Genomic DNA, 21,629 nt, shown 5'->3' on the forward strand with positions numbered 1-21,629 from the left:
ACACAAATACACAGCTGTTTGCAGCAAAGGGGGGCTGTCCAAACACTTCCCTGAAGAACGGCTCCTCATACACTTCACTACCTGCACCCACTGATCAAGTACACTCTGTTGTTTCTCTCAAGATTTTGGGAACCCTGGGGTTCCCAAACTGAACTTGTGTCAGCCCTTGTTTGTGTCCTTGCTTACATTCATTTCTCGCTCCTCAGCCCATCTTTTACATGGAGTCCTATCCGGACTGCCTCAGCAGCAGGGTCTTAATGTTTCTGACACTATCACGAAGGACATTACATGGAAAGAACATCCCATTGTATTTTCAGGCACCTAACACCGCCAGTCAGGTTTGCACAGGCACTGAAATCTTTGCAGGAAGCCGAATGCCTTTGCTGTGCCATTCTGGAGGATCTGTTGTGCCCTAGCCTGAACAGGCCGTCGAATTTGGAGAAACAGACAGCCACTTACCTCTCTTCTACTCGTTATAAGGTGAATAGTCCCACCTGAGAACGAGGGTAGCTTGTACTAAGTGACATCTGTACTCACCTGAAACAAAAGCCAGGCTCTCCCCATGAGCACAGGCAGGGAGGTGGTGGGTAAGGCAGCGCCAACTGCATCCCCCACCACAGAAACATTTCCTAGCCAGCTTCCCTGCTTACCAGAGGCATCACGGCTTTCCAGTTAAGGCTAGTGTAAAACCCTGCTTTGCTGCAAGATGTTAGCTTCCCCCAAGTAACTGGGCTCTCAAATTGGTGCCAGAAACGGTGAGCTCTGGTTCAGAAATGATTACAAGTTCCACAGCTCTAAGGGGGATGCTTCCTTGCTGCTGGAAACACCTACAAGCACGTTACTTCTCTTGGGTATGCCACCTGGGTGACTTCTCCCCTGCTAAGTGTATTTTCAGTCAAGAAAGAAGCATTTTAGAGAACTCAAGGATACAAACCCTCCTACAGATGATGCTGCCGTCTATTTCATTGCCATGGAAAAAGTTTCTAGTGGCTCACGCTTGGCAGTACATCTTCCCTAAATACTCTCTGTCTCAATTTAAGTTGCCTCTCTCAGTTTTCTGTCTCAACAGTAAATTGCGAGGTATAAAGGAGCAGTTTCATCACTGACACATAACAGCAGAATAAAAAGTGTAAATAGGTCATGTATACCATGCAGTGACAAGCAAAAACAATCTGCATTGTTTCTTGACCTTGGACTTCAAGTTGCAAGTGTGTTAACAGAAAAGGGAGAGTGCTAAATACCCAAAATGAATGAAAAACCTTTCTGCTTCATCCCTTGTAGGATGTGAACAGAGAACCCAAATCTTTATGGATTAAATAAACTTTTCCTTTGAGGCCTTCCAGCTTCATTATGAAGATGTGGGAAATTTGTTCCCTGGCTTAATATTAAACCAAATTGTAATCCTTTGGTCTTTAATTGGGAACATCTGGAAGAAAACTCTGCTGATCAGAATTTACTGGCTAATAAAGACTGTAATGAATTTCCACAGAGCATTATGCATGTTTTATATGAAAGCAATCAGGACGCTACAAAGCACTCAACACTTGGAGCAAAGGCAAATATTATTTTGTAAGGCACGAAATAAAGATACATCATTGCAAATTAAAATGAATTCTATGGCAATAAAACAACGTACTTTTTTTTTTTCCCCAATACAGAGCCAAATTAAAATATAACCAAACCTACTTTCAAACTCCTTAAAGCAAGAGATCAGACAAATATGTCAAATATGTTTAATTTTTTTTCAAAATAACTGATGGCAAAATAAAGTATTTACATCACGTCATACTGTGTAAACATGTAACGTCACTGTACAAAGAAATATACATGCAAAATAAAGCAAAAATTTAACTAAAACAATAAAGGAAAATAATACACAAACATAATGATATGAGGTTGGTACGAATACACATCCAGTTCTGAAGTCAGTTGTTTTCTTTTAAAAAGTTTCTGTACAACTTTACAAAAAAAAAAAAAAAAAAAAAAGGAATAAATAGAATACAGTGGAAGCCGCAAAGCTCAAAACTAACCCAAGCTAGGTTATGGCTTAAGACCCATGTATCTAACTACTGTGGGATGTCGGCTTGGTTTCTTTAAACATGGCATTTCACACAAACATAGATGACAGCACACCCATATGAACTCAGTGATGCACAGAAAACCATCTCTGTCTTCTTAAATAGCTCACGTTAATATTACTTCAACCTTAAAAACAGTTACTAAGACAATTACATTACGTGTCAGACTCTCATCATCTGACCACTACTTTTTTTGAATGTAATTCTTCACCAAAGAGCACAAAAGTCATTTGTTCATTTCACAGAAAGAAGTAAACAGCTTTGAAAATTCTTAAAAAGTAGCAAGTGTTGAGACTGATTTTGGGAAAGTCATACTTTGGCATTTTGAATATAATAATAAATTTTAAAAAGTGTCACCCTATTTCTTAAACGGTTGGAGATTTGGGATACGAATCTCTCTCTTTCTCTCTCTCTCTCTCTCTTTTCAACAATCCTTAAAACTGACTAGTCTTGACTAAATTCTACGCTAACCCTCATCTTAAACTAATAATGACAGTGTGGTACAACACCCTCCCCTGCCCACCCAAAAACCCCAAACACACAAACAAAACCATAAAGCTCGCCGTACTAAGTATGTGCTTTTTCTATATATTTATTACAGTTACAACAGAGGTCCTCATAAATAGTTGCATAAAATGTTAAAGCCACAACATTGCACATGATATGAAATAAAACAAAATCCCAAATGAGTGCATTTACAGTATTTCATCCTGCTGTATACTGCTTGACAGCCGGGTTGGCAAGCTGGGCACCAACCGGACGTCCTTTTCAAACGGGACAGCAAACACTGACCCAAACTGAAGACCCGCACAGTGGTATACCACCATTTAGGAAGGAGGGGGGGAAAAAAGGATAAGGAGGGAAAAAAATTACAGACCGAAGGCAGGTAACAGTCTATATACAAGTAAGGCCTACATTTTATCAGAGCAAAACGATTCATTCTATTTGTATGCAAAAACTTTGAGGTTGGATGCACTTAAAAGCAGAGTCTGATCTCAGTGCACTGCTACGTGAGATACATACAGGCGAGGCAACTGGAAAGCTCTAGGACCAAGTGAAAACCAGATGTTATAAATGGAAGCCTTATCAATGGGCAGCCATTTGGGTGAGTCTTCTCCAGGCGTGATTTCATTTTTGTTTTAACACCAGTGCTTTGAACATAGGCATTTCTTCCTTGAATAAATCTTGAAAACGGTAGTTAAGTTCACTTGCAAAATTCAACTCTTGTTTATTAAAAAAACTATTTTTTTTTTGCAGAAACCTGAATAAAATACTGTTACTGTATCACTCGTGACTGCTTTTTTGCAGAGTACAGTGCTATCGTCCTCCACCCCAGTGAAGTCTGCATTGCAAGTCCCACGCGCCACCTCGCGTGGTCCCCTTGGAATGCGTTTGCACACGAACATTCGCTAGCAGCTGGTTGGCTCGGGGTTTGCTTTCCTCAAAATTCAAGTCAACAGCTGATTGGCAGGAGGAGTCTATCTCCAGTCTGATTGATTGGCAGGAGGAGTCTATCTCCAGTCTGATTGATTGGCAGGTGAAAGAGAATGAGAGAGAACTTCAAGCAAGGTCAAACTCTTGGCAAGAGCCTGCTCTGTAAGAAGTTTTTAATGCTACGGATGGGTCGAACATCATTCTGGTGTTTTCGCCGCTCAATGAACGAAGTCAGTCTGGATATGTCAATGCTGTCAGCACTTTTGCTATTCCCCAGCTGCAGCCATTGCTCCTGGAGGGCCAGTGCAGCCGAGGGACGCTTAGCTGGATCATCCTGAAGCAGGAAGCATACAAAATCTTTGGCCTTCTGGCTAACTCCTTTGAAGTAGTCATCTGGGAAACTAAAGTCTAAGCGGCAAATATTCAGGCAAGTTTCCTCTACACTTTCATCCAGGAAAGGAGAGACGCCACTAAGAAGGACATATGTGAGCACTCCAATGCTCCAAACATCTGAAGTGAGGGAAACAGGATTTCCGAGAATAATTTCAGGAGCTGCAAACTCTGGGTTTCCAAGTAACTGGTGGATATAATACGTGGTATTGAGCTGGACCGCGTCTCCAAAGTCAGCCAGTTTTATTGTTGGCTTAGAGGAACTCTGGTCCACCAAAATATTTTCAGGCTAGAAGACATAAAAGCAAAAGCAAAAAAAAGAAGTATTTTTTCAGGTCAATCCAACACACATTTGGTGTTCCAACATTACTGTTTCCTAGCCCGAGCTGCTAGCTCAAGAAAGTAACAAACAGCTACAAATGATGAGGATCACTGCTGTAGGCAGCTCTGCTAAGCTCCTAGGCAGTCCTACCAGTCCTTTCCCCAGACTGACTGGCAGGCACTCTCTTGCCAACTGAAGTGTGCCATTAATGTGCTTCAGCTGTTGGTATTTTAACTTTTGCAGGAAATATAGCTCTGCCAGATAAGACTGCAAGTGTTTGCAAAAACAGCTCTGCAAAATTTCACAGAAAACTGTGTTTGGGAACTTAATCTTAAAGTACAGCAATTATAAATAGAGGGTGGATAAACAATTACTCTATTTGCTTTATGACACATAAAGAACAAAAACCTTGCATTTGAACTTCTGCTGCAAGTTTCACTGGGAAAAATAAAATAAATATATATTAAAAACCAAAACAAAGCAATCGTGCTTGACAGCAATTACTTCCAGCACAAAGGAAACAGCCAGCAAGCTTTAAGAGGAAAGCGTAGGGAATTCAAAGCTTCTGCTTTGATGGCTATGAGTGATTTAAAGCATCTGGGGATAGTGTTCCTCCCTGCCTCCCTCTCCTTCATACAGCTGCCAGTTTCCTAGAAGGAAGTTTTTATGCCTGGAAAGGCGCACACTGCTGGAAATTCCATTCGCTCCTTACCTTTAGGTCCAAATGTGCTATTCTGCAGTTGTGAAGATACTGCACAGCTTCCAGAATCTCTCCCAGGTAGAGTCTGATCTTCCCCTCAGTGAGGTTTCCCCATCGCACGACGTAGTCTAGAAGGCGACCTTGGTCAGCCCTATTGGAAGGTTACATTTTAATGCAAGTCTTAAAACATTTACATTTTAATACTGTATACAAGAACTAAAAGAAAAAAAAAAAGCCTACACCATACAATCAATTTTGAATGTTATATTAAAAAAAACCTTCATAGCAAGCATCCCCTAACAACCACAATTTCATGAAGTAATCATCACTGTTTCTCTTGTCTGGCTTGAGTTGCTCTATCATACACTTTTCTGCCTGCCAGCCGCAATGTTTTGTCATTTACAGCTCACCTGCACCTAAAATAAGGTGAACTAACTTTGGACTGGGAGCAGAGGGTAAAGGCAAAGAAAAAAAGGAAGAAATATAGCATGTTATCTAGACCGAAAGATCAGATGTGTCCTGCCATTAGGCTATGGGAATTGCTAGAGCCTTCAAAATCTAGAAGACCAAAGACTAGGATATGAAGGGAAGAGCTGACATCAAACTACCAGATCACAACATTTCAAATTCACTTCTGCAATTGCTTGACCTAAAATCATTTCTGGAATTCCAGACTAAGATAACCTACATGTCAGTTTAATATGCCAGCTTGTTTCCTCCCAAATTTATTATTAAACCTGACATTTTAGTTACAGTATTAGAGAACCGCAGTATTTTGCTTAGGTGTTGTCAAACTTCCCTGAAATCTTAATGTTTCTTATTTATAAACTACTATGAACACCCTGGAAAGTCTGCTGTAGAGACTGCATTTTACGCACATTTCTAATACTAGTATGTAGTTGGTGGAGGTCTCAAAGGTATCGAGAAGGCCAATGAGCTGGGGATGCTGGAGATTCTGCATGACTCCAAGTTCATGGGTAACCTGGTCTCGCTTCATCAACTTCTTATTCACAAACTTAGTGGCTACTGCTCGCTTGGTTCCCTTCTGGTCACACTTCTTAACGACAGAAAATCTGCCCCTGGAATACAGTATTGAAAGGAAAGGATTAACTGAAAAATGCAGTAAGGAAATGCTTATACCTTCAAAGTTTCTGGGAGATACCAATTTGAGATCTCTGATAAGATATCCTTGCAGAATAGTTCTGGCCATAAACAAGATTTAAAAGTCCATATATCTTCTACAAAATATGTCTGTATAAATAATTAGCTGCAGATAGAGATCTGTTTTAATGCATTTGCAAAGAAGTCAAGGTGATATCCAGCTTTCAAAGGTCCATCCAATAAGCGAGACAAATGTATATTCTGCATGAGCTATTTCATATTTTGCTCAATTTCAGATGTTTTTGGGCTTTAATTTTCATACCCTAAGTAAAGTTTTGGAGTGCTTCGCTGTAGAAGCAGCTTTAGTAAGGCATACTAAAAAAATGAAAAAAAAAAAAAAAAAAAAAGGACTGTAGCTTTCCAAAATACTCGAACACTCATCCGTGAATCTATGACACTAATTCAGCCTAACTGTGTTCTATTTATGCAGTGCCATCTAGTGCAAGTAAGATTTTGGCTTCCTCATTTTTATTTAGCTCAATGTAATTATGTCCTTCTAGGATCATATAAGCATTTTAGAAAGACAATTCAATTTCTTGAATCAGAAGCTCATATTTTGACATCAGCATACAGAACGCACCTGCCAAGCTCAGCCACTTCACTGTAGAGGGAATCAAAGTTGTCTTTCCAGATTACCATGATTCCGTCACTTCCAGGACCTACAGAAGAAGAAAGAAAAAGAGAAGGATAGTAAAGGCAATATTTAATACAGTCAGAGCCTCCTTAGAACTAAATGTTTGTAGTTATCGAACTGGGTACCTGGTGCTTTGAATGTAATCATAAAGAAAAGAGCAACGAGACAGGCCTACCTAAAACTCGTAGACTGGCGGAAGATGAAACCGAACCCATATCGTTTGCAGCTATACACGTATAGATACCATCGTCTTCTGCAGTGACGCCAATGATTTTCAGTGAAGCCTCTCCTAAGTCACTGGGAAACACAATGGCATCCATGAACATTGCATTCAGTTTACAGACCTTAAACTATGAAAATTAGACAAAGTGAGAGCGACAATGTTAAGATTTCTTATTGTCCAGCCCCTGTACTCTACTGACAACTTCAACCCTGTTCCTGCCATTTCAGAAGCGTCTAGCAGAATCCAAACATTTTGTGTGTACAAATTATCATGGAACATCCTGCAGACAATAGTGTTTTTTTAATAAAAAAAACATCCTCACTGACACTGTCTTAGTGCATCCTAGGTTCCTCTATGTTTGAAAAAGCAAATGCTTTCCATGCTCCCTCTATTTCTTGCAAATTAATTAGAGGCAGTATCAAGACAACCATCCATCATTATTCCTTCTGAGAGGTTAGTTTCCATCCCTGACTCCCTGGAACTGTATACAAGCTGGGTTAATGTTTTTACTTTCAAAGCATTCATTCATTGTAGGAATGGGCTCCACCTTCAGTACAAAAGGTACACCACAGTGTGACTTCAGAGACCTCAGAATCTGGGAGTATGAGGGTATGAGGAAACTCAGGAAGTCTTTTGAAGTTTTCTCTCAGCTCCAGAAGAGACAGCAATAATCTATATCAGACAGGAGAAAGATTCTACAAACTCTTCCTTAAATTTTCTCATTGCTCAACTGCCCTTTTTATTTGATGGTTTGTCTTCAAATGTCTGCCTTAATCTTCCTCTGTGCAATTCTAGTACTTTTTATACCATCTACCATATACCATTTTTAGTACTTTCTATACCATCTACCACTGACAGGAACAGTAAATAATTCTATTTGCATAAGTCTCTTACAAATGTGAACACTTGGCATATCTTGCCTATGCTTTTCACCTCTAGGCTCAAAACATTGTGCTATTCTTTCACAACATGGCATATTTTCAAGATTTTTCATCATTCTTATTGTTTGCCTTTGGATCCACCCCAGTTACTCAAGTCATTTGAGTTACTAAAACAAAAGCTGTTTGCCTCTGTCTTTATTATACCATTTAATTTCAGGGGAAAACAATGTAAATTTTAGGAACACAGGAAGATGACTCTCCTCCCTCAGCTCAAAGAACATTTCTTTACTAGTATCTCCAAAAATCTGTCAGCCACAACCAGCATGATTAACTGGTTATAATTCTGCAACGGTAACAGATCACTGTGAGATAATTCTAGTGAATCTAGCTCTTACTGGGGTCTCACAATGGTCCTGGATACAACAGCACAGCTGCCACAATGTTCCTGTCTCTCCACAACAAAAATTATACCAGGTGAAAAGAAAAAAGCAGCTACAGTAGAATATAAAGAACAACATAACATGCTAACAGGTTTGCATATGCATTGGGCTCTATCATACAGCCTCTAATATAGCTATTAAGGAGGAAAGGTTTCACAAAAAAACTTCATTCTGAAGTGAGAACGTAATTCATAAACAAGACGTATTCACACTGAAGTGACTAAATAACGCTTTCAGTAAATGGATAAAAAATAAATGAAAAAAAAACGTTTCTAACAGGTAGTTTCACGATCCAAAATGCAGTAATATCTGTTATTACTCAGCTCATTGAATTACCAGTTAAGTCTGCTCAGTTCTATCACAGCAAAGCTAAAACCAGACAAAGATATTTGTTTCCGTGCTTCGACACTGAAAACAGTAGCACTGCAATGTTAATATGAACCAGAGGCTTTTCTTTGCAAAGTACTGTCATAATCATTCCAAAAGCAGTCATTTGCCTCTAAAACGATGTATGCTACTAATGAAAAGAAAGGACTGGCAATGTGGCATGTCACAGCACTGGAATGCCACAGCATACTGCTCTAGTTCAAGCACTGGGTCAGTGTGAGAGAACCATGGTCTCTTCTGCGGTAATTAATGAAAAATACCATCTGAATTTTATTGTTTTTAAAATCAACTGAATATGACATGAGAGTACCCCTGGCCATACTCAGATAAAGTTAAACAACACTTCCAGAAAATCCCAACAATGAAGTATTCCTGTCTGAGGACAATCCCATCTTTATGTCTCAAAGCCGAAAGTTATCCTGCACCAAGGCTACGAAACACAACAGATTCAGCAGTCCCTGTTCCTTCGCTGGAGTTTTGCTTTTCCTGGATCCAGGAAAGAAGTGATCCAGGATCCAGATTAGAAGTGTTCCACCTTCCTCCAGGTGAAGAGAAGTCTGCTTTTTATCACAAATCACCTCAGTGATCCTGTTAACAGTGCTAAAGCAGTTTTGTGTGGATGAGGGAAAGGCTGTGGATGTGGTCTACCTTGACTTCAGCAAGGCTTTTGACACCGTCTCCCACAGCATTCTCCTCAAGAAACTGGCTGCTCTTGGCTTGGACTGGCGCACGCTTCGTTGGGTTAGAAACTGGCTGGATAGCCGGGCCCAAAGAGTCGTGGTGAATGGAGCCAAGTCCAGTTGGAGGCCAGTCACTAGTGGCGTCCCCCAGGGCTCGGCGCTGGGGCCGGTCCTCTTTAATATCTTCATCGATGATCTGGACGAGGGCATCGAGTGCACCCTCAGTAAGTTCGCAGATGACACCAAGTTAGGTGCGTGTGTCGATCTGCTTGAGGGTAGGAAAGCTCTGCAGGAGGATCTGGATAGGCTGGACCGATGGGCTGAGGTCAACTGCATGAAGTTTAACAAGGCCAAGTGCCGGGTCCTGCACCTGGGGCGCAATAACCCCAAGCAGAGCTACAGGCTGGGAGAGGAATGGTTGGAGAGCTGCCAGGCAGAGAAGGACCTGGGAGTGATGGTGGACAGTCGGCTGAATATGAGCCAGCAGTGTGCTCAGGTGGCCAAGAAGGCCAACGGCATCCTGGCTTGTATTAGGAACAGCGTGACCAGCAGGGCTAGGGAGGTGATCGTCCCCCTGTACTCAGCTCTGGTGAGGCCACACCTCGAGTACTGTGTTCAGTTTTGGGCCCCTCGCTACAAGAAGGACATCGAGGTGCTTGAGCGGGTGCAGAGAAGGGCGACGAAGCTGGTGAGGGGCCTGGAGAACAAGTCCTACGAGGAGCGGCTGAGGGAGCTGGGCTTGTTCAGCCTGGAGAAGAGGAGGCTCAGGGGCGACCTTATCGCTCTTTATAGGTACCTCAAGGGAGGCTGTAGCGAGGTGGGGGTTGGCCTGTTCTCCCACGTGCCTGGTGACAGGACGAGGGGGAATGGGTTTAAGTTGAGCCAGGGGAGTTTTAGGCTAGATGTTAGGAAGAACTTCTTCACTGAAAGGGTTGTGAGGCACTGGAACAGGCTGCCCAGGGAAGTGGTGGAGTCACCATCCTTGGAAGTCTTCAAAAGACGTTTAGATGTAGAGCTTAGGGATATGGTTTAGTGGAGGGCTGTTAGCGTTAGGTTGGAGGTTGGACTCGATGACCTTGAGGTCTCTTCCAACCTAGAAAATTCTGTGATTCTGTGATTCTATCCAACAGAAACTGCTATGCTGGCACAGCTGAGTGGGAACCAACTACGACCCAGGGATGGAAAACTCATTAGCCAACTTTAACACAAGCACAAGGGTTAGCTAAATATTAATGAGTCCTGTAAGATTAAAGTAGCCTTCTGACACTGGGGTTTTATCCATCAAGACCAGCTTTGAATCTTCTTGCCACTGGCACCTGGAAATTTATGTGACAGCGGCAAGCTGAGAATTGAATTGCTATCACTGGAATCTTTCTGTGTGGCATCAGAGTATCATCATGAGCTAAGGTTTGTTTGTTTTTTGGATGCCCAATGCTAGGAGGAAATAGAGGATATAATTAAGGACAATGCCCCAAACATATCAAAACAAGTAAGCCACCGAGGTAATTTAGAATAATTTTCCCTTTTAAGACAAAGAGATATACTACATAAATTACTGTACCTGTACGAAATGCTGTGATGACCGTCATTGCTCAGTGTGTTATGATCAGGACCCTTCCAAGTAATTGAAGCCTTGGGGCGACCACAGACTTTACACCTAAGCACGATGGTCTCTCCTGTCTCACATGTAACCTCACTCAATGGTATTATAAATTCTGGGGGAACTGGAAGAAGAATTTAATGGCATTAGGTCAATTGAAGTTCATCAATTTGCTTTTCTATTTCACTCTCTCTTCTATTAGACAAAGTATGTTGTACTTACAGTTTCCAGGGTTTATCTATCCCTCTGCCCTTGGAGCATGTCCACATTTAGGGCACTTGCTGGGGCTCTGTAGAGCTAATACTTTTTCTCTGCATAAACTTGGACATGACACTACTGACATGCTATGGATAACCCTGAAATTTACCACAGTGAACCAAACCTTTTGGGTCAAGTCAGCTAAATAAACCCAGAAGTAAAAAATATTTAAGGATGTGTTCAGCTAGGATATCTTTATGTCCAGCTGCATTTGCAGAAGGGAACACAAAACACCTTCTCTACAGTGTAGTGGTTTCCCTTTTTGCTTACAGGTGAAACTCAAGAAGTTTGGCTCTTACTCCAGAGTGCCACTGTTTTTCTCCTGATCAGCCTCTGCACTGGAGAGACCCTGCACATCCCCTAGGATGCAAGGTGAAAAATGAAGCAGCAGAGGTCTCCAACTCTTGACCTTCTTATTTTGCAAATTCAGCAGTGCCCAACTTCCATACAGTCTCAGTGCACGTGCACTAGTACAAATATTTCTGAGCAACATATCATATGATCCTTGTATTTTACATTGTTTTGGACATGTAAACAAGAACATCTTCCTTTAATCTTAAAAAGAAAAAAAGAGAGATGACATTTCACTAACTGCCTCTCCTGTCCCAAATGAGGCTACATGTATTTTACAGAAAACACTAATTCCTGATGTAATTCATGTCAAGCAAGTTCAAAGAAAATAAATCATGCTTTAATCAAGTTACATTTACTGTGACTTTTAAAGATGAAAACAACTTACCATCATAAATGTAATTGGGGTTGAGAAGCTGGAAAGGAGAAATCAAAGAATTAGTGTCCTTATAAATGTATAATAAATAAAAGAATTATAGAAAATAAAGCACAGTGATGGGCAGACGTTAGTTGTACCCACAAAGGTCCAATAAACACTTAAATATCAGATTTTCTGTACCACTCTACTTTTTCTGCAGTATCTATATGCAGTATCATGCCTGTGGGTTCAAAAATCCTATCATCTTGTTTTGAGATTTGACAAACACTGACCATTAGAACCACTGTTGTTTCCAATTCCTTCACGTGAAATTCTATCAGAGCTAGAACTAGAAGCAACTTTTAAAGAAATTCCAACATAACTCCTTTTGAAAACTACTACTTCTTTGTCACATTTACCTTTACAGAAACCTTGTTGGCAAGTCCTTCTCGGGATTTGCGGTAACCATTTTCTAGCTTGCCTTCCCTTTTGCCGTCTTTATCTTTTTTCTCAGATTTCTTCCTTAAACGGAGTGCTGTGTGCCAAGATGTTGACTTCCTGAATGTGGAACAATAAGCTTTGATAAATTTTCTTTTCAAACTCTCAGTTATGTGTTATAATCTCTAGCTTGAGATGAAGATGACATTTATCCCAGAATGTTATTTCATTGTATTAAAGCATACTGAAATGAAATACATTAAGTATTCCATAAGAGATGCTATCTTTGGTTAAAACTGTAAGCAAGCTCTTAAGATTAGTCTGTAGTTCAGTATTTCTTGAATTCTTTGCTGCAATCATAAACTTTCCATATGAAAATACAAATTGTCAATCAAACTGAACAACAAACAGCACAAAATCCATTTCAAATACAGCCTATAAAAGCTTTACATACAACTGCTAAGAATGTGGTTGTGATATTAGATCCGCTACAGCAGAGTTGAGAGAGATCTTTTTAGCACCACCAGCCATTTTAAGTAGGTTTGTGGCTCAAGATGGAAATCTAGGAACTCTGAAATCTCATTTTGCTTGGAGCAAACATTATGATGGTTTTCCTAAACAAAGATGTCTAACCTGGCAACTCATCCTATTGAATAAGCTAGGAACAGTTGCTTCTCTTAAGGGAAGTATTATTAATCTACTTTTCCCAGAAGATTGCACTACTACAGCTTTTCGATAAAGAATACATGCATTTAAGTTCTTTCTTACCACTTTTTTTTTTTTTTTTAATATTTTTTCTAAGAGACCTCACACGTACTCATTCTGTTTGATGTTCATTTATATCTCAAAGATAACTTCAACTTTCAGTTTATAAGTTTCAAATTGTCTGAACTGGTAGGTTTTCTCCCTTCTGCCCCTTCTACCCACACCCAGGCACTCACTTGATGGTTCCATCAGGGTTGTCAATGATGACTGCACTGGTATGCCCCAAGACATAGCCGGGAATCCAGCCCTCGGCTGCGGGGCACTGATCAGTGGCGGCTCTGAACACCAAAAACATGTTCTGTTGGTTGCTGGCTAGAATCTGCACGACCTCTCCTTGGTAGACATTTATCTCATCCTCCTTCACTGCCGTGTAATCGTGTGTCACCAGCATGGTGGAGATATTGCTACTGCTGCTACTTTCACTCTGCAAGTGTCAACCAGAAGCACAAAGAGGAGGCAAAAAGAAGAAAAGAGAATCAAGTTTAAAGTTTATAAAGGAGAAAGGCTGCTCTTGGCCTGCTACATTTCAACCATGACCTGCGTAATACACATAGATTAAGCTGTAGTCAAAGAAAAGAAATCAGATTTCTCTTATAGAGCTGCTTGTATTGATTTATCTTGTGTAAATTAGTTTGATTTTTGAACACCATTATGTATAGCAGGCGCAGAAATTTATTCCTTTTTAGTAAAGATCACTACTTAATTTTACTTCTTCCATTTTTTACAGGATCTCAACTAGTCTTCCTTTCCAGCTCTGACACTAAACCTGACATCTTTATCAGGTGACAAAGCCACATTACATCACATGTGACAATTTTTCATTAAGTCTTATGGGTGTATAACAAACCAAGACTTGACCTCATAAACACTGGAAACTAACAATGAAACACACATAATAGTCTTTCCTAGCACCATTTGTCAGATCTCAGACACCATGAATCCATGGTAACTTACTAAAGTAAGACTCTTTTTGCCCAAATACATGCATTTCTCGTATTAGGTTTAATAAATAGAGGTGTGAAATCTATTATCAGACTATGCAACCTATCCCCTGAAATAAGTGATTTCCTTCTTGAAACAAGTTAAAAACGAAGTCGATGAGGTATGTATGTGTGCACACCTGCCTTCTGATTCTGTGTTCTTACTTCAAACTCTTTCAGCTTGCTATCAGCGAGTACTCACTATTGCCTAGCAGTAACTGAGCTGAAGAAGGAAAGCAGTACCCAGCTGTAGCTGAACGCTACTATGGCTCATATGGCACAGCCATGTGGTAGCATCATGTATGTGCACGCAGCACGTAGGAAGCTTGGCACACAGGATTAAAATAGCGCCACCTTTTTTTCTCAAAACTCTCAAATATTTGTCTCATCAGTGTTGCGGAGACACAGCAGGGGTCAGATGAGAGCATGGTGCACTGGGAGCCCCCAAACCCACATTTTCATCCTATCTGCTAACGGCCACGATCAAGTCACTCCATCTCTTGGAGCCTGCGCTTCCTCGTGGGCGTGCTGGCTGACTGGTGCACTGAGAAACAAGGGCGTTCAGAAGGGAGCTCCGATTACTCATTCCTACAATGTTCAGCTCATCAATGCTTGGGTTTCCAATCCCTTTCCTGTTTTCTCTATTAGGATGATGAAGCAAATGCTACCTGAGAGCAACGTCGCCCCTGGACTGTACCTCTACTAAAGGATATTTATATTTAATTCCAGGTGCTATACTTCCAGTGGTAAGAACAGTTTGTGCAGCTTACAGGACTGTCTACGTGGTCTTTTGTATTAGCAAGACCCTTCCATCCTTCTGGCAAACTGGGAATAGTAGCACCTAAAAAATGCAGAAGTCTTATTTTCAGTCGCTGTTTAAACTAAGATTACAAATTCATACATTTTTCTAGCTAGATGGAAAAAACCTCCATTCAGAGAAAGTTGCTTTTACTAATTCCTTCTGTTAGACCTATGGGGAAGAGGAGAGGAAGGCTGAAGTAGTAAAACCAACCTATACCCAAACCTTGCCCCATACACTACCACTGAATGTACTGTTTCTTAGCATGCAGTAGAATTTGTACGCAGGACTGGCTTGCATACATCTCTTTTTAATAGTTAAGCCTTGAAGGACCACTTTAAAGTCTGAATATTTCTTATTGTCGCAAGGACAGATAAATCTACTAAATTGTCTGGTAAGTACAAAGTAACTTTCTATCTTGTGAACATGTTTATATCAGAATTTATTCTCACCACAGAAAGACAGCCCTTCCTCTGCCTTGCAAAGAAGTAATTATTCTTGCACAGGATTTTTTTTTTCCTACTGCAAGTGTTGCTGGTCATCACTGTCTGCAATTACTAAATTACAGAGGATATACAATCAAAATCTAAGAAACTGCTCCCATATTCCTACAAAGCTAGCAAGAACTACTCATTTTTTTTCTTCTTAGGAGTAACCTTTCCATGCATAAGTAAGCTTGTGAAGAAAACTTAACCATGCGTGCATGTAAATATACACAAGCAAATGGTTAAAATATGCCTTCACAACCCATCTTCTCCAGCTTGTTGAATGCGGTGTGAAATCCTGCTAAAATATGGTTTACAAAGTAAGCATTATGAAGCTTAATTATCAAGCGCAATGTAGTTGTGAAGCAGCAGAAGGCACATTCAGACACTGTTTTACAGTAAGATAAAAACAAGCAAAGGTATCTTTGCTGACAGTATCAAAATTCAAATGTTTTGAAAACTTAGTGCCATTCTTTCTCTCCCTCTTTTTTAATGTAATTACATCAATTAATACTATGCAAGTCTTGATTCACATGCTGTGCAGTAATTGTGAGGAAGTCCGATTACCCCAGCTATTATATTATCATCACATTTTGCTAGACTGAAGATACACACAAGACAGAGCTAAACCAAATGAAAAGTTGAAAGATCAGGATAAAAATATGATACATGCAAAGCACAATTTGTTCTTCTGAAGCTACTATAAAAGTATAAGAACTAAGAAGTCAAGAAAGCTCTCTGTTTAGTTACATTTAGCAGTTCTATAAAGAAATGCATGCATTTTAAAAAGTACAGCAAGTTAGGTTGATTTGCAAAATTGGTACTGCATACGATTTGTGAGAGAGTAGAAAAACAAACATTTGTGAACACAATACTTAGTGAGAAGAAAATCAAACGCACCTTTATTAGAAATCAAAAAGGCACCAGAGCCTGCCTACCATCCATGGCAAGTGCCTTGACATTTTTGCTTATATTTGCACATGCCCCTGTGATTGCTGTGTTGCATTTCCTGGTAGATTTTATTACAGAGAATGTGGATTCTGTTGATACCCCAGCTTTCCGCACAAACATACCAAGTACATACTAAAAGGTTGAATCTCCAGATGCCCTAAAACAGTTCTTCTTATAAAGCAGAAGAGAAAAGTGGAGCCACTATTTGTTTTGATTGTAGTAGAAGAACAGTTGATTATTTTAGCTAGGTTTTGTTTGCCTATTTTGAGTGGACTGCAGGAAGCTTCCTTGACCAGGCAAAGAATTTAAAAAGAGAATGCTGCACATCACCTAAGGCTGAAAGGAGGAGGTGGGGGGCAGAAATAAATACAAAATAAAAATCAAGCAGCCCAGGGACTGTACCGTAGACATCTCAACGAAGTTAAAACTCAACAGGACAGTGCTGGCGGATTTGGCGTGACAGGGAAAAAAGCCCCAAGGCAATCTGCCAAAATCTCAAAGTCAGATTTAAATGCTGGCTGCAATGCATACCCCAAGGTGCTCTGGTTGCCACGCTTCAGCATGTTAATTATGTGCCTTCAAATTAGAGACGAAAAAGCAAGGACAGCAAGTTAGTAAGTATCAGCCTAGTGATCTATATTTTCAGCAGAGGCAGAAATTGCATCTAATGTTAGCAGTGTTCGTGTGTCTGTATACATATCACCGTCTATGTTTTTATGTATACATACACAAGAGGTAGATAATTTTGTTTTTTAATGTGCAGAAGACACTGGAACAGTTGATTATTTCAGAGCAGTACAGCGCCGGAGAGCCAGAAGTTAGTACGGAGAGTGATGGTAACGCACAGAAAAGGAGCATGGGAAGGTTTTAGAAGAGCTCGCAGGACAGAGGTGCTCCGCTCTTACCCCATTACTCTGGGTGGAGTGAACTGACTGCTCGCTGGTCGAGGAGCATGTGCTCATGCGGTCTGTGTCCTTGCTGTGTGAAGAGTGGCGGTGAACCTGCCGCTGGAGGGAGTCATTGTCCCCAGGGAAAGTGAAGGAGCCAGGGCGGCTGGCAGGGGATGCTGGGATGGAGCTCCAAAAGGAGCCCTTCTGCAGGGGGCTGCTGGGTGGAAAGGTTTCTTTGCCAAAAGGAGAAGGGAAAGTCGTGGAGAGAGGAGAGTTCATTGGTGAGATGGCTCCTGGCCTTGGCTTCCCCAGCGTCAGTGATCCTATGCTGTTTCTTGAGCGACTTTCCTCTGAGCTTCCACGTGAGTCTTTCTGGGCTCCGTCAGCTGAGCCAGAAATGTTTCCCGCTGTCTTCCTGGGACTCTCAATAACTTTCATCTTGGGAATCTGCTCAGCTTCTCTCTGAGGACCGTCCGGTTCTGCACTGGGAGGGTGCCTGTCTGGCTGGCTCAGGCCAGTTTCTAAGGAGGTGTTGTAGTGTGGCAGGGAGAGATTGTGAATGGACATACCTGACATCTTGTCTGCCTCTGCTTGGGCCGAGGCTGCAGAGGAGACCAGGACTGGGGAATGGTGTCTGACAGGCTGGGGGATCCGGGATGGCCGGCTACGGCTGGAGCTGGGGATTCCACTAGAGCTGCTGGGGCCGCTGCTGTTACTGCTGCTGCTTCCGCTGCCGCCTCCACCGCTGCTGTGGTTCCTCTGGTACTCGATTGGGGACGTCAAGGCTGCAATGGGGAAAGGAGAGCAGGTGGTCAGGGAAAGGAGAGCAGGAAAGGGAACAAGAACAGCTTAAAACAGACACGCTTAGTAGCAAAAGGGGAGCACCGCTCAAATATGATGAATTCCCTTAGCAATGACGGTCATACTGCAGACATCAAGTCACTGTTCTATATTACACCTTCACGATCTGCTATATTTAATCTTCATTAAAGACAAAAGAGGTAAATCCAGGGAAAAATGTTTTCCTTGTTTTCCTCTAGATCACATTGTCGGTCAGCAACCAAGAGGGAAAAAAACAAGTGTGATTCCAATAATCAGCTCATTTTTCTCTATACATCTCTTCAAAAAACCTGCATCAGGGAAACAACTGATGGATATAGAAATATAGCAAGAAACTTCTGGTGTCACGGCAGACACTTCTACTGTTCTCCTGCAGAATCTGAATGCTGCTGCCACAGTAAGTGCGACAACAATGGCCACCAGAATAACACAAGCAAAATATATTTTGAATGGATGCTTAAAATTCCACTTGCATTTAGTCTTTAAAAGCTTGCATTTGCTTAAATGGGGTACACAAACTCTCCACATCAACGGATGGTACCAGTCGTAGTTCACTCCTACAAAACATTTGGAAAATTTCACTGAGGGAACACCATGTAAATTCAGACTACCACTCTTATGACAAATGCTAGCATCTGTTCTGAAGCAAAAACGTGGCACATAACCCCCAACTGTTCTGCATTAGCTCAGGAAAAAGGAAACTTGCAAACAATTTCAAAGCCAAGAAACAACAGATGAGAGAGAAGTCACTCAATTATGAACTTTCAAAGAGAGCAAATCATTTACCATTTAAAAAGTTGCGCTGGTTTTCCAAAATTTGGTTAATTTCATGGATCCATAGCTGTCGGACTGCTGGGCTGGCAGAATGCAAAACAAAGGTCTCCGTGACATCGCCCGTTCTTGATGTTAGTGCAAATTTACATGGATCGCTGTCCACATTTTCCTCCAGGGAAAGGCAACTCACCTTCACAAAAAAAAAAAAAGAGAATTTCCTTCATGCATTTTTTGAGAAATTGCTTACTTGATAACTCAGAGTCAAATCTTCAAATGTAATTAAGGTGACCATCTTTTTGCTCAATACCATGAAATGAAGGATTACAGTAAACTAAGGATTAACATATGTAATTTTTGGCTAAAGCAAAGTATCAACAACAGTCTTACTCTACAGCAGCCTTTGCTCCAGAGAGTGCAACCGACTGATGCACTGCACTCTTATTATCTCTACATGGACACTATGGCTTAATGTTCTCCCCATCAGCCCTTGCTCTCCCCTTGTGTTCTTTAAAATGCTGAGCCCACTCTGGAGCTCTGCTGATGGCCCCACTAAAGTCTTCTCCCGCAGAGACAGCAACACCATGGAACAGGCTGCCTGCCCAGGGCAGAACAGGATGTGCAGCTGGTACACGGAGCGGCAAGGCAAATCAGAGGAAGCAGGGTCCACACAAAATGCTTCGTGAGGAGGGCTGGTGAGCAATACCAGCAACTGCTTTTGTTTCTGGGAAGGTTTGAAGTGGGGGATTTGCTTGCAGAAAAGCTGATACATCCAAGAAGGTGACAAATGTTACCTACACATTGGGACTGACTGCAGCTGAAACTCATCAGAAGGGATACTTAAAGACTTTTCCTTATTTGCAATTACTTTGCTATGTGGTGTACATGCAACGTTTTGTCCAGCAACACCTGCTTTTGCATGCTTCACGCGGGAAGCATCAGACAGCTGGAATCCAAATACTTCCATTTATCATCAGAGTGAGCATAAATCCAATAGGAGGTCATTCGAGGAAATGACTGACACCTTGCTGTGCTTCCAGATTCCCCTTCTAGATGCCATTAGTGACTCCACACTGTATTAGGAACCGTTACCTTTGTGTCCCTTGCACAAACTCTGCTAAGATTCACACAAAACAGTTACCTTGATACTGTTTTTAAACAAGAATCCGGGCATGGAGAAACCTTTCTTTTTATCTAGCGGCTCACTGAAAATGACAATCTGCTCAAACAGGAAGACCCGTCTCTCCTTGCAGCGTGGCAGAAGACCTGTGTCCTGGTCTGTAACCAAGAATGTGTCCTGGAGCAGGAGCTTACCCTGGGCTACAATTTTACCCTATAGACAGAAGCAAGTGGAAACATAGTTAGTGCAACCTTTCATTTTAACCCAATAAATCTTTTTTTTAGCAGATGCTCATGCCAAAATAGCTTTGTACATTTTCCAGTTTCTCAGTGTCACTGACCATTATATATTAATTGATCCTACAATACACAAGATACGCTTGTGACCTCTCTCAAAAAACAGCCCCTGCCCCCCTTTAAATTCATACTGCAGTTGGAGGCTTATTAGTAACACTGGTAAAATTGGAAGGCTTTCATCTCTCTATTAAGATATTCCTTCCCTGCCACTTCTCACACAGTAACTCATATATACTTCCAGTGTCTTCGAGTACTGAAAAGGGGAAGAATTCAAGTTCATACCTGCAGAGCAGAAAGGGCTTTTTTTTTTTTTTTTTTTTCAAATGGCTTTGCAAGTAGAACACATGACTACAATCTGGCTGATGCATACTGCTTCAACAGCCAACTTTCATCTCCTCTAGCCTTACCAAAACAAGAAGCGCTACAGCTGCCTCAGGTACGTTACTGACCGTAGCAAACTTCTCCTTTGTCTACATTGCTGAGGTCTGCTCATCTGCTAATAACTGATGACTTTAGTATTTCGAAATCATTAGTCAATACGTGAACTGTAATAACACAAGCACTTCCCAGATTTTGTAGACAGACTTCTCCAGTGTGACTGACTTAGGAGGTAAGCTTTCCAAGACGAAGTCCTTGGCAGGGCTAAGACATAATTCTGCATTCACTACTTTTTGCACTAGCTAACCATATGGTGAAGGAGCACCCCACCTCTCCTTATCCCCATCAACTCCCCCCACAATATTAATGGTTAATTTCTAGAGCATCTGACAGAAGCTCTAAGCAAAATCCACTGAAAAATCCCAGTCAACTTACATCAAATCCTTGCAGGCGGCCAACATTCATCATGTCATTACACCGTTTTGGTACTATACACATGACCTCTACAGCTCTCTGTTCAAGATAAAAAAAAAAAGTCAAAGCTTATTTTTCCAAAACCAAGTTAGCAGGATGAAATTTAGTTTCATTTGCTATGGTTGATTTAGAACAGAAAGTAATGTGAAAAGTAAGCACTTATCATAAGCACATCCTCAAGAAGATAAGAAAAGGAAAATAACTTGCCAAAAAAAAGTATAAGTTCAGAGTTTAGAGCATTTAAATCACTGAGAGAAAATGTCTCAAGTACCTCTAGTTCTGTTGTATCAAGGTTAGCTTTTTTAGAATATTTGAGGAAGTCCTGAAAAAGGAAAAATCAATAATGTAAGTTTTTGCTCATTAAACCACACAGAGATATCTTAGATACTTGCTATCCTGTCAGAGGATGAACGACTACAGAACACATACACTTTTTTTTTCCTTCTTAAAGCTTCTTGTTGGGGGGCTTCCCCCTAATACATATATTTTTTTAAGATTTATTAACTATTTATTTTAGATTACACAAGAACATGTACTAACTTAAT

General features: G+C 41.0%; 1 protein-coding gene across 3 annotated transcripts in view; it reads right to left on the minus strand.

The window, feature by feature from the left end:
- Positions 1-2,654: 2,654 nt before the first annotated feature.
- Positions 2,655-21,629, minus strand: part of TRIO (trio Rho guanine nucleotide exchange factor) — a 243,511-nt gene continuing 224,536 nt past the window's right edge. For 2 of the 3 annotated variants that reach the window (XM_084511132.1, XM_084511133.1), the window contains 14 exons: positions 21,356-21,406; positions 21,046-21,123; positions 19,958-20,149; positions 18,832-19,009; positions 17,221-17,990; positions 13,277-13,524; positions 12,317-12,455; positions 11,928-11,955; positions 10,892-11,054; positions 6,895-7,016; positions 6,666-6,744; positions 5,803-6,003; positions 4,937-5,075; positions 2,655-4,191 (listed from right to left, as the gene is read on the minus strand). In XM_084511132.1, the coding sequence (XP_084367258.1) occupies positions 3,649-4,191; positions 4,937-5,075; positions 5,803-6,003; positions 6,666-6,744; positions 6,895-7,016; positions 10,892-11,054; positions 11,928-11,955; positions 12,317-12,455; positions 13,277-13,524; positions 17,221-17,990; positions 18,832-19,009; positions 19,958-20,149; positions 21,046-21,123; positions 21,356-21,406 (2,931 nt within the window). In that variant the 3' untranslated portion in view covers positions 2,655-3,648. Of the gene's footprint in view, positions 4,192-4,936; positions 5,076-5,802; positions 6,004-6,665; positions 6,745-6,894; positions 7,017-10,891; positions 11,055-11,927; positions 11,956-12,316; positions 12,456-13,276; positions 13,525-17,220; positions 17,991-18,831; positions 19,010-19,957; positions 20,150-21,045; positions 21,124-21,355; positions 21,407-21,629 lie in introns of those variants that run through there. The other variant, XM_084511134.1, reaches the window with a different exon arrangement.

This window comes from Aythya ferina, assembly GCF_964211825.1.
Source record: "Aythya ferina genome assembly, chromosome: 2".
Lineage (NCBI taxonomy): Eukaryota > Metazoa > Chordata > Aves > Anseriformes > Anatidae > Aythya > Aythya ferina.